We start from the raw sequence: 12,822 nt of genomic DNA, 5'->3' as shown, positions 1-12,822 counted from the left end.
CACCAGGGCAGCGTGTGCAAACGCCCTAACTTAGCAATTCCATTTCTCGATATAAGTTCATACAAATGCACATCTCTGTGGACCCAAGAACATGTTTATAGCATTATTATTCTGATAGCCAAAAAATTAGAAACAACTCGAAAGTAGGATGGATAATTACAATGTGGTATATTCATACAGCGGAATCCTATTCAGCAATGAAAGTGAATGAACTACTGCCGCACACAACCACCTGGATGCATCTCACATGCAACGTTGAGCAAAAGAAAGTAGACACAAAACACTGCCTGCTGTATGACTGCATTTATGTAAAGTTCAGGAACAGGCAGACCAATCTATGATTAGAAATAAGGATAGTAGTTACCTTTTGGGGGACAGAGTTAGTGACTGGGAAGGTGCATGGGGAGCCTACTTGGTGCTGGTTACCATGTGTTCACTTTTTGAAAATCCATCAAGCTGCCACCCTATGATTTATGCACGTATTTTTATATATGTATGTGCACTTTCATATGTTTGTTTTACTCTAATAAAGAATTTAAGGAAAAAATTGGCCAAAGTATTCAAAAGATATTGCTATAGATTGAATATTGTCCTCCCCACCCCCTGCCAATTCATATGTTAAAACCCAATCGCCAATGTGATGGTGGGAGGTGAGGCCTCTGAAAGGTGATTAGGTCATGAGGGTAGAGCACTCATGAATGGGATTAACGCCCTTACGAGAGAGACTGAGATCTCCCTTGCCCCTTCCACCGTATGAGGACGCAGCAAGAAGACGGCCATCTATGAAGCAGAAAGTGGGCCCTCACAAGCTACCCAATTGCTGGCAACTTGATCTTGGACTTTCCAGCCTCCAGAACTGTGAGAAATATGTTTCTGTTGTTTAGAGGCCACCCAGTCTATGGCATTCTGTTATAGCAGCCTGAATGAACGAAGACAGATCTCTTCACGGGTTTCCTTTTCAGTAGAGAGGGCCGCATTAAAGAAAAATGAAAAGACTTTGGTGCTAAGGAAAAACATGAAAAGAAAATATAAAGCGTAACGACAGTTATGTCTACAAACTGCAGGTCAACTGATAGCACATTTGATAAGTTTATACTACCATGCCTGACTCTGTGTGAATCAGGATAGGCTGGCTTATGCTATGGTAACAGCTCCCAAATCTCAGTGGCTCAACACAGGCTCCTTTCTTGTTCTACACAACGTCTAGCACACGCCGGCAGAAGGTGCTCTCCTTGCACTCCCTCAGGGACCCAGGCTGGAGGAAGCTTCAACCTGACATGTGTGTCCACAATGACGTCTATGGTGCAAAGAACACAGGGCAGACTGGATTTGAACATGTCTGCCGCAAAGAAAGACATGACCTTTCCACTCCCTTTGCACTGGCCAGAACAGGTCACACCATCAGACCTAACCCCAAAAGGGTAGATGTGCCATCACACTACGGGCAGGAAGGAGAGGAGCTGGAAAGGAAACAGCTTTACTGATGCCACACTTACCCCTATGGCTCCCAGGCTCAGTTGCATTCAGAATTCTGTCTACAAGATAACTGAGTGGTTGACTCCCACCCACGCTTCTCTCTCATATCCCTCTAGCAGGAGGTCATGGAAGAAGCAAGCTGGATCTCCAGACCACTGCCACCCCCTTGCCAACTGGTCCCCAATATGGTGGCTGCTATCATGTATGATCTGGTCCCTGCTGCGGGGCTTCTAAACTTTCTGGACCTAAGAGCAGAGTGGAGTCGCAGCCTACTTGGGGTTATGTAACAGCCAGGGCGGCGCGGGGACAATCCCGTACGGCTGAACAATCCCTGATAATCCCCATCGTGGTTGGTGAGGGGCCGTGGGGCTATCGGACTGTTGGGTGTATCACTCTCACTCACAGAAGAAAAAATGAAGGGACGAGAGCGGAGGAGAGACAGGTACAGAGCTAGAGGGGAGGAAAGAAGCAGATGAGGGGCTGAGAGGAAGAGTGAGACAGTGGAAATAGAAAAAAAGCTTTCTGTCTCCAATCTGTCCCAGATGCGAAGCTTTTCTTATGTCTTATATAGTGTGACTCTAGGCTTTCGGTAGCATTTCCACTTCTGCTAGGTTTTTATTAAATAAGTACCACGCTGGAACCCACTCTGTTTATTAATAAAGAAATGACTGCACATATCTCAAGAAAGGAAGCACCCAGCAGGCTCTTGTTCTCTGCCAACACATCTCTCTCCTCTCGCTGCCAGAACAGGGGGATCCCAAGTGGACATCTCACTGCAGGACTCAGAGGAAGCAGGAGCAAACCCTTGCATTTTAAATGTGATCTCCTCTTAGAAGCACATACCAGGGTCGGGAGAAGTGTACTAATACTAGAGTGTTTTGTTTTGGTTTTTTAACTCACCGACTTATAATTTAATTTTAATCTGGATTCAAAAGATACAAAAGAGGTTGAAACATTTTGAGATAAAATGAAGAGCTGAAAAGGGATGGGGCTTTAAAAATGAAAACTGTCCAAATAACTTATTCAAATGCTGACAGTCATAAGCCTTGCCCATTACAACAATTCCTTTTACTGTGGAAGAAATCACTTCATTTAGTAAATGGCCAGTGATGTCAGGTAGAAATAGACAGTGGATGGAATCAATCAAAAATGTCAGAAATGAGGCAGAGCTTGTTTTCGACAAGTCCAGTCTTTGAAGGTCTGCGGGAACTAAAGAAGTGGGTGATTCCTCAGACTTCTCAGAATGTTGCCAGGAGTCGTTTAATTGGTAGGCTCTCCCTGTACGTTCTGAAAGGATTCAAGTTCCAGAATCAGGTTTCCATGTAAACTTTTCAGTAACACATCTGCTGTGGAAAATAAGATGTTTGTAGTAGCATCGGGACCCCAAACAAAGCATAAAGAGAAAGATACATGTACAAATGTTTATTGAGAATGGAAAATCTTCCCACATAAGGAAGAGGTGACCAGACCCACGGTACAAATAGGTTCTGACTTGAAGACTGGTGACTTAAAGAAAATGCGACCACTCGCATTTCTTGCTAAAAATAAACCAAGGGGAGCTTAATTGAAAAGACATGCTATGGCAGCTGTTGTTGGGTTTTAGGTCAAATAACCAATGAGTCCAACCCAAGATGAGACTGGGTAAGCCCCATTAAAGAGTGTGGCTGAAGGGCAGGGAGACAGTATAAATTACTGCCCTTTGAGAAGTGATGTGGTCGCTCTCCTTTTGTTTGAAGATTTTAATTAGAAATTCATTCCTCTTCACAGATTTTGTTTTTCAAATGCCACACCGTGCAGCACGTGGGATCTTAATTCCCCAACCAGGGGTCGAACCCATTATTCTTCTCACTGATGCTTCAGTTAGTTGTGTTTTAATTACAGACCTTGATCAAAAAAGCAAAAAGAAAAGCAAACAGAGCCAGGACCACAGACATCCTCAGTGCACAGTCCTGGTGTAGCCTTTGCAATTGTAGCGCCATTCTGGAACTCGCCGAGCCTTGCTGAGTTGCATCCAAGGTGTGGGATACTGAATTCAGGTGGTTCCCAAGCCTATTTCTGAATTCCTATAGAGAGAGAAACACAGAGGAGAACGAAAGGCATTAAGGATGCAAAATAAGAAAAAAAGCGCTAATGTGACATCAGTCAAGCAAAGGATCCCTAGAAGGAGCTATTTTTTTATTGAGATATGATTGACATAAAATATTGTATTAGTTTCAGATACACAACATAAGGATTCAATATTTGTATACATTGTGAAATGAGCACCACAGTAAGCCTAGTTACAACACAGTTACAATTCTTTTCCCTTGTAATGAAAACTTTTAAGGTCTACTCTCTAACCAACTTCCAAATATACAGTGCAGTGTTGTTAACTATAGTCAGCATGCTGTACGTTACATTCCCAGGACATATTTACATTATAACTGGAAGTTTGTATCTTTTGACTCCCTTCACCCCCGTCACCCATCTGCCACCCCCCTGTGTCTGACAACCACTAATCTGCTCTCTGCGTCTATATATTCGGTTTTGTTTTGTTTTTTTAGATTCTATGTCTTTCTCTGACTTATTTCACTTAGCATAATGCCCTCAAGGTCCATCCATGTTGTTGTGAATGGCAAGACTTCCTTTTTTTTACACCTGAGTAATACTCCATTGTATACATACGCCCCATCTTCCCTGTCCATTCACCCACTGATGGACACTTAGGTTGCTTCCATGTCTTGGCTATTGTAAATAGTGCTGCAGTGAACATGGGATGCATGTATCTTTTTGAGTTAGTGTTTTTGTTTCCTTTGCGTAAACACTCAGAAGTAGAATTGCTGGATCATATGGTAGTTCTATTCTTAGTTTTTTAAGGAAACTCCATACTGTTTTCCAGAGTGGCTGGACCAATTTACACTCCCACCAACAGTGCACGAGGGTTCCCTTTTCTCCATATGTTCACCAACATTTGTTAGTTCTCATCTCTTTTGATGATGGCCATTGTGACAGGTATGAGGTTACATCTCATTGTGGTTTTAATTTGCATTTCCCTGATGATCAGTGCTGATGAGCACCTTTTCGCGCATCTGTTGGCCATCTGTCTGTCTTCTTTGGTAAACTGTCTATTCAGATCCTCTGCCCAATTTTTTTTTTTTTTTTTGCTGTACGCGGGCCTCTCACTGCTGTGGCCTCTCCCGTTGTGGAGCACAGGCTCCGGACGTGCAGGCTCAGCGGCCATGGCTCACGGGCCCAGCCGCTCTGCGGCATGTGGGATCCTCCCGGACCGGGGCACGAACCCGTGTCCCCTGCATCGGCAGGCGGGCTCTCAACCACTGCGCCACCAGGGAAGCCCCTCTGCCCATTTTTAAAATCAGATTTTTTTTTTCTATTGAGCTGTATGAGTTCTTTATATATATTTTGGATATCACCCCCTTATCAGATATCAGATATATGATTTGCAAATATTTTCTCCCATTCAGCTGGTTGCCTTTTCATTTTGTTGATGGTCTCCTTTGCTGTGCACAAGCTTTTTATTTTGATGTAAGAAGAAGCTATCACTCACTGCTTCAACACAGGCACATTCAAACACCTACCGCAGGCCAGGTAGGCCAAGTTACGTACAAGTTATAGTTCCTTTCCTTGAAGGGTCAGACCAAGTTCATAAATTCCCAGATTACACACAAACTATATGAAAGAGACAAACAGTGTTTATGGAGGATCAAGGCCGACTTCACGAAGGGTAGAATTTATTAGAGTGGAGTCACATCACAGACGTATCTAACTTTTAGGGATGCAACCATATCTACTCAGGAAAAGAAGAATGACACAGGTAAAAACCACAGAAGCCATTTTATTCATCAAACATGTCCCTTAGGACAGGGACTCTCAGCTGGCGCACCGCTGCAGGAGGGCTGCCCCGACCCCCAGGGTGCACCTGAAGGGGTCTGAGTGGCCACAGGGCTCCACCCCCATGCGCAGCCTCTGCATCCACTCTGGTGTGCCACGTGCCTGACATGGAAAGGCTGGGAAACCCTGCTTGGAGAGAACACGAGGAGCTAGGAGACATGACGGTGAGACTCTGTAGGGGGTCTCTGTCCCCTGATGCGTCTCAGCAGGTGTGGGGAGGAGGGGACAGGGGGCACCTGGTCACTCTCAGGGAGGTTCTAGTGTTTCGACGTGTCATTTTGATTCCACGATATAAGATTTCCACCTTATGCACAGGCCTTAGAATCAGTGTCTCCCCTGTTGAAACCTGAATAACACTTTGAGAGGTGGAGGCGGGGTGGGGAAGGAGAATCCGGGATGGAAGAGACATTGCGGGGCTGGGAGGAGGGGGCGAGCCAGAGGCGCGGCTGTGCAAGTGCAGGAAAGCCACAGAAGCACAAGATGCCTCCGAACAACCATTTCACGTGGCCTAGTCCTTCCTTCCACACTCTTGAACAATCTTCTGGGGACAGCTTCGGCCTCTGTGTGGAGTGGCAGCCCCGCCATGCACAGCAGAAGCACTGCAAGTGCGCTTTACAGAAGGTAACTCTGGCGCGAAGGCGTAGGGTGCACTGAGGGGAGGGGGGTAGAGAATCCGGGGGCAAGCGGTGGCGACAGATGAGGTGGAGAGTGCTGAGGACCTGTGTTGGGAGGATGGCGGAAGGCACGGAAAGGAGGGCACAACAGACACTTCGTATAGAATCAACAGTACTTGAGTCCAGGTGAGTGGGTAACGGAGGGACAGAGAAGAGGAATGCGGAAATGAGAAGAACTCTCACAGCCCAATTTCCAGCAGCTAGTATTTGCCTGTGATAGATATGGAAGAACTCTTGCTTTGACTATAGGAGACTGATTGCAAAATTAATATAGCTTTTGTCCACAAGGATAAATCTCTCAACCCCAGTGGCAGTCGAGCCATCATTTGCTTCTGGGCTCCTCGGGGATCTGCGCTGACACCCTGCTGCTGTCCCTGCACTGGGGGCCCTTGACAAGAAGGTCACAGCTGGACAGATGGAGCCGTGGTTCCCGCAGCAGCGACGGCTGCACCCAGACCTGCCCTGGGAAACGGCCCTCTTGCACGATTGGCTTTCTGCATGATATTTTGGAGCTGGGAATATGCTGGCAAGCTTTCATTTTGATTGGTTAAAAATAGCCCCAAGGTCTCAAGGACAGCACTCAACCTTAGGAAAGAATGCAGCCTTCTACAGCTGAAATAACGGAAGCTCTGTGAGTTCCTCAAAAGCAGAGAGGCTGCCTAATTCATCTCTGGGTTCTTGGAACCTGCACACGGCAAACACAGAGCAGGTACTCAGCAAGTGTTCAGAAATGAATGAACGAATGAATGAGTGAATGAACGGATATGAAGATGTGTATTCCAGGTGAGATACAACTGATCAAAAACATGCTTAGCTATGTCTCTGGTGATCGATGCGCACAACTGTAGAAGGGTCTTGAGTTGCTGCCTCTAGCAATTAAACCATCACTTCCTAAGTTTGGGTTTACAAGACAAGAACTAAGAGGCTGATTAAGTTCTCCTAGGCCTGAGTTCTTTAACCTTTTTAAGTCACAGATGGCTTTGAGAAGGCAGTGAGGACTACAGACTGTTCCCCCAGAAAACTGTGGAGGCATCCGTGCCGATATACACACAGCCTCGCTCACACCCTGCAAATAACTTCAGTAGGTTCACAGATCCAGACACTGTGGGCCCTGATGCTTTCTCTTAAAAAAAAAAAAAAATTCAATACAAAATTAAGAACAGGGCCTTGGAAGGGGCCCCTCAAAGTGTCAGGCCCTGAATCTTAAGCTTTACTAGCTTCAGGGAAGATCTGCCCCTGTCCCACCCCCAGTTCTGAATAATGAACCTTGGTTCCGTGCCTGCAATCCCAGAAGCTGCCATTCGGTGATCACTGGTGTAGGGGGCCAGGGGTCAGGCTGCCCCGGGCAGGACTAGGTGAGTCTCAAAGCATCAAGCATTTGGTTGGGTTTTTAACACATTCTGCTTCACAATGGTGCAGTACAGGTAAAGTACCTGTGCTCTAAGCCTGAAAATACCCTTCAACTTTTTTTTGCGGTACGCGGGCCTCTCACTGTTGTGGCCTCTCCCGTTACGGAGCACAGGCTCCGGACGCGCAGGCTCAGCGGCCACGGCTCACGGGCCCAGCCGCTCCGCGACATGTGGGATCTTTCCGGACCAGAGCACGACCCTGCGTCCCCTGCATCGGCAGGCGGACTCTCAACCACTGCGCCACCAGGGAAGCCCCACCACCCTTCAACTTTTAACAAGGGTTTCACAGAATTTCTTCCTCTGTTCCTTCCAACTCATTTGCCATAAAATTTTGCTCAAAATGTAAAAGGTACCTATTAAACCAGCATTGTGGATTGTCTGTGGCTGGGTTCAACATAGTCATTCTTTCTTGGGCACTGATTTTTCTCTCCCTCACTCAAACATTTAACACACCTGAACATAACTGACCCATATGGTGGGAAGCCGCTCTCCTGTCCCTGGGGGCAAGTCTGTGTCACAGAATCGTATGGAATACCGTGGCATCCATACGCAGCCCCACAAGAAGCCCACCCTGCCATTCTCCCTAAGATCAAGGTGAGAGCTTGATGACACAGCAGGAGAGAGAAAATGCAGCCTGTCTCTACCATGCTGTGCTTCTTTTATTATCTTCACCCTGTACCAGTTCACCATCTTGATTAAAGGAGTTTGATGATATGTTTTTAAATATAAGATTGAAAAAAAGTTTCTCAGATGACAGAGTAATCTGTTGCCAGCTAGCTTTGTACATTTCAATTGTCACTACCACTGTGATATTGAAAGAAAAGTAATTTAGAAATACAGGAAATACAAGGACTTTCTCATAAAGTCCAAGATTCTCAAACATATAAATGCACAACTATTGAGATTTCCACACAGTCAGAAGCACCATTCATGAATATAAAATAATGTAGTATTTCTAGACTGTAATGAAAATAAAAACGGTTTACAGGTGAAGTGATGATACATAACCAATAGCAAGATAAAGTTTAGACACACACACACACACACACGCAGAATAATGTATACAATTGACTTTAGAGAAAAACTTGGCATAGTCAATAGTTCTGGAAAGTAAACAGAAGGCTCGAACCTTCCAGAAACCTCTTAAACATTACCAAGTCATTAATTTTTGAAATTTAAGACACACTTGTATCTCTCAAGCTATAATGCAACAAATACAAGAAATTTTATTATTTACTAAAACTAATCAAACATCAACTCTCAGATTTATAATTCTTAAGAAATCAAATTCCATTTAGAAATGCCTCTTACAAAACAGATAGAAACAGAGCAGGATATGACCTTCGTTCAATCAAAAAGATCCACGTATTTATCCAGTCATAGTAGACTAAGGACACATTAAGAAAGTGTTAACTTTGATTGACATGTTTTTTCCCCCCTTGTAAATCTCACTGTTCCCTTGATTAATTTCTAAACATACTTACTTCCTAATTCTTAAACATATTCTAATTTTCAAAAGTACGGCTTATCAAATCCTACTAAAGTAATACAGAGTAGCATCACATATATATGCCAAAAAAACCAAACCAAACCAAACCATACCAAATCAAAAACAACTTTGATGTTCAGAACCTTCAGGGATCAGATTTCAATCAGTTAAAGATAAAGACAGTTGGGATGGTAACAATAGTCAACCTCTCATTACTTCCTTCTTCTCTAGCAGTTATACATGTATTGCTATAGGGAAAGGAAGGAGAGGCCTTTAACCTGGGCACTTTTATCACCAGAGAAACAAATGGGACCTGTTCTAGAAGCAGTAAGTGCATGGGCTCTGGGCTCTAATCCCAGCTCCATCTGAGAATTCTTGGGCAAATAATTTATCCTCTCTTTTGCCTCCATACAGAATCACCTGAGATAGAGTAAGTATCTGCACATCATAGGGTTGTTATGAGGATTAAACGAGGTATCTATATTGTGTCTTGAACACTTAAGATTCAATAAAGATGAACACACTCCATGGTATTTTATGGTCCTAATGAAATATGCAAACTGCCTCAGATATTATTTTTGTAAAATTACAAAGTCACTATTTTATTTGCTTCTCAAATATGGTTTATCAATTTAAACTATTTTTGTTTCTTATACATATCATCAGGAGGTGCACAGTATAATGAATAGCATGGCAGACCAGAAACCGAATCCAAGTTCAGATATTTATTAGCTGTGTGACCCCGGGCAAGTGGTTTAAGCTCTCCAGGCCTAGTTACCCCTTCTGTGAGGTGGGGAGACCAGTATCTACCTTAAGATGTTGTTGAAAGGGTTAGAATTCACACGCCCAGAGCCTGGGCAGAGTGCCAGGAATACAGAAGGTTTCGATGAAGGGCCACCATTATACTCCATTCCAGGAGTGTGGCGTGGAACACGGAGAAGGGCAGAGCCTCCCACAGCACTTGCCAGCAGTGCCGGGAGGGTAACGTCCTGTCCCGGATGCTGTCCTCGCAGCTCTAACCCACGAGGGAGAAGCTACGCCCGCCGTGAAGTTGGCACCTCCTACTCCCCGGGCTCTCAGTCTGTGGGGTAAGGCTGTGGGGTGAGCCTTACTGGAAAGGCTCTTAACTAAAACCATACTATATAAGGAGGGAGACCTGGACACCACCATTTATAAGGAGGAATTCACCTGTCAGATGTGCCACGGGCCCTTTTTATGTCTGCCTTTTCTTCCAACACCTAATATTGCTGTAACGCTGCTTTCAAGGAAACTAAAGAGGAAGAAAACAAGTCACGGTCACCGCCACGACTCTGCCCTTGCTCTGCTCTCTGCCTGACCCTGCCATCTCGCCTCCAGCCACCAGCGCCCCTGCCCCTCTTCTTATTGACGTGTCAGATCTCGACTGGACAGATCTCGACTCTCTCAACCAGCAGCCAGCCCAGATGCACTGGGAGCTCCCACTCTGTGGGCTGTGTGTCCTGCTGGCTGGCCCTCATCACGGCACTCACGGTGTATGTGATCCCCCAAGCTCTCACCGTCCCACCAGAAAGTGCGCTCAGTTCAGGCAGAGCTGAACGAGCTGCACAAGAGGACCCGCTCCAGCGGAAGCCTCGGGCTCTACACAGTTACCAGGAGAGGGGTGCAGGGTGCCTCCCGGCAACTGTATGGCCGGCTGATCCTGAAGCTCCCTGGTGGAGGAAGACAGGGGCCACCAGGGCTGGGCCTCCTCCAAGGCCCTTTCCTTCTGTGGAGCTCACCAGACCCGCTGAGAAAACAACAGGCCTCCAGGGTCACCCTTATTTGTCCTCACAGCTCTTTCAGCCAAAAGAAACAGACCTGAAGGAAAGGGTACCTAGAAGGTGGTCAATCAACGTTCTCTGAAGGGATATTTGGGTTTCTACTTGTTCCTTTGCATCCTGTGTTCATATTTTCATACAGTTGCAAGGATCCTGTTGTTGGGAGCTGATGAACTTGCCCTTCCAACGTTAGAAAGTCACCCTGTTCAGCGGCCTCTCCTGCAGTTCCTCCTCACCAAAAATGTTTATAAATTGTGACATGGGTGCAGAACCAGAGGCGTAACGATCCAGCAAGAAAGGCGGGCGACGAGCTCTGTGTAAAAATGCTAAGAAGAAGAAGCAGTGTTTCTGGAATGTTCCCCACGGGCCCAGAAGGGCTCTATTCTCCACACCGTCTCTGCTTTAACCCTCCCAACCGCCCAGTGAAGCAGTTAACACGAGTTTCTCCCAACTTTAAGAATTCAACCAATTTACAGACAGCAGCGTAAATGTGGAAGCAGAGGAGAGGACTGGCTTTAGACGTATTAAGTCTAGCCTGGTAGTTACACAGCAGAGATGCATTTATAGTGCAACGCAAAGAAATGAGAAAAATCAAGGCACTGAATAATTATGAAAATAACTACCAGTATCAAGATTCCTATCAAACAGGCTTTCTCCACTTTACATGGAGGTGATGGTGTTATTCTGTGTTTCCCTAGAGAAGGCGCTTCCAGGAAAGCCAGCCTCAGGTCGGGCAGAGACGTTGCACGTGACCTGTCTTGCAGCTCTGGGCCATGTTGAGACCCTGTAAACGTGACCTGTGGATGGCACATCCCGGGTTTTCTCTGCACACACACGCACATGCCCACATGCACACATACTTGATCTGCTCACATTAGAACATGTTGCAAAATGTGTTTTAATGAGGAACAGTTGGTCTGGTTCTGCTCAAATAAAAGACATCCCTGTAAGAGAGTTGCCACCTGTCTCCCCAGCTTGCAGTGCAGCTTCTAAATGAATTCTTCGGTCCCTGCCACCTGCAGGTGTTGCCATGGGCCAGCAATCACATTCCACATGCCAGCTTCCCTTCCCGGACTGACAGACAACTTTGTCCCTGTGCTTCGTGTCATTACCGGATACCAGGACGGACAGGGGATTACAGGGGCCAAGGTACCTTTCTCCAATATACTTCTAGACATTTCTCAAACTGGGAGCATCTTGATAGCACATAATTAGGAGTGCCCATTATCTCTGAGCCAAAGATGGTAGTATTTTCTAGCTCTTGCAGTCTCTGGAAAGAATGTTACACGTATAGTCCATTAACATTACTGGTATATTGTCATGTAACAGGATCAACAAATTAAACTTGGAATCAATTATACCTTATCATTTATTTGGGGAGAAAACTGACATTTGAAAATCTCTGTCACGGACTCACATGATGACAGCACAGTACTATCAGCCTTTCTGTATCACTTTTGGGCATGAGCAATTCTAAATCAGCAATTATTCATATGTAATTTTTCCTCTTCCCCCTCACCTCAAATGTGTACTTGTTTATCAGATCATTAAAATCGCAAAGAAAAAGTTTTAAACCAGAACACACGCACACTCTAAAAAAATCACTATTATCTTAGTTTTTTGAATCTTATTTTGGTGATAGCAGAGTAAACCCAAGGCTTTGCTAATAAGGCCAAACATAAATTATTAAACTGTCTGCCATACGATCAAATGCATTTCAGATTATATTCTGAATAATTTGGGCTTGACGTCCACCAAAGGAACAGATCTGACGTGTCCCTGCGTGGTCTCGGTGATCCCTCCCTTGCTGGATGCCCAACCCTCTGACCTGAACAGCACTAAACGAAAGAGATAATAATCCTACCAAAAACCAAAGCTCGGCACTTGCCCAACCTAGTTACTTCCTGTAAGATCGTATTTCACCCTACTCAAGAGATCTGAAAATAACTCTTAAGCTCTGAACTTCTTTTAATAAATTCAAAATATTTCTTACATGTAAATTTTTCTCATGGCTCAGAGGCACTGTTACAGCTTGAAGTGGAAGCTAACAGGGAGGAAGAAAAAATTGTTTGATATCTTGTAACTCTAGA

At 45.2% G+C, this 12,822-nt stretch overlaps 1 protein-coding gene across 1 annotated transcript in view; it reads right to left on the bottom strand.

The window, feature by feature from the left end:
* Positions 1–3,347: 3,347 nt before the first annotated feature.
* Positions 3,348–12,822, bottom strand: part of CDKAL1 (CDKAL1 threonylcarbamoyladenosine tRNA methylthiotransferase) — a 667,990-nt gene continuing 658,515 nt past the window's right edge. Inside the window, exon 17 of the mRNA XM_007454853.1 lies at positions 3,348–3,539. Within this exon, the coding sequence (XP_007454915.1) occupies positions 3,348–3,539 (192 nt within the window). The remainder of the gene's footprint in view (positions 3,540–12,822) is intronic.

Source organism: Lipotes vexillifer, unplaced genomic scaffold (genome assembly GCF_000442215.2).
Source record: "Lipotes vexillifer unplaced genomic scaffold, Lipotes_vexillifer_v1.1 scaffold428, whole genome shotgun sequence".
Lineage (NCBI taxonomy): Eukaryota > Metazoa > Chordata > Mammalia > Artiodactyla > Lipotidae > Lipotes > Lipotes vexillifer.
Note: the sequence above shows the minus strand (reverse complement) of the source record. Positions and strands in the feature narration are given on the sequence as shown.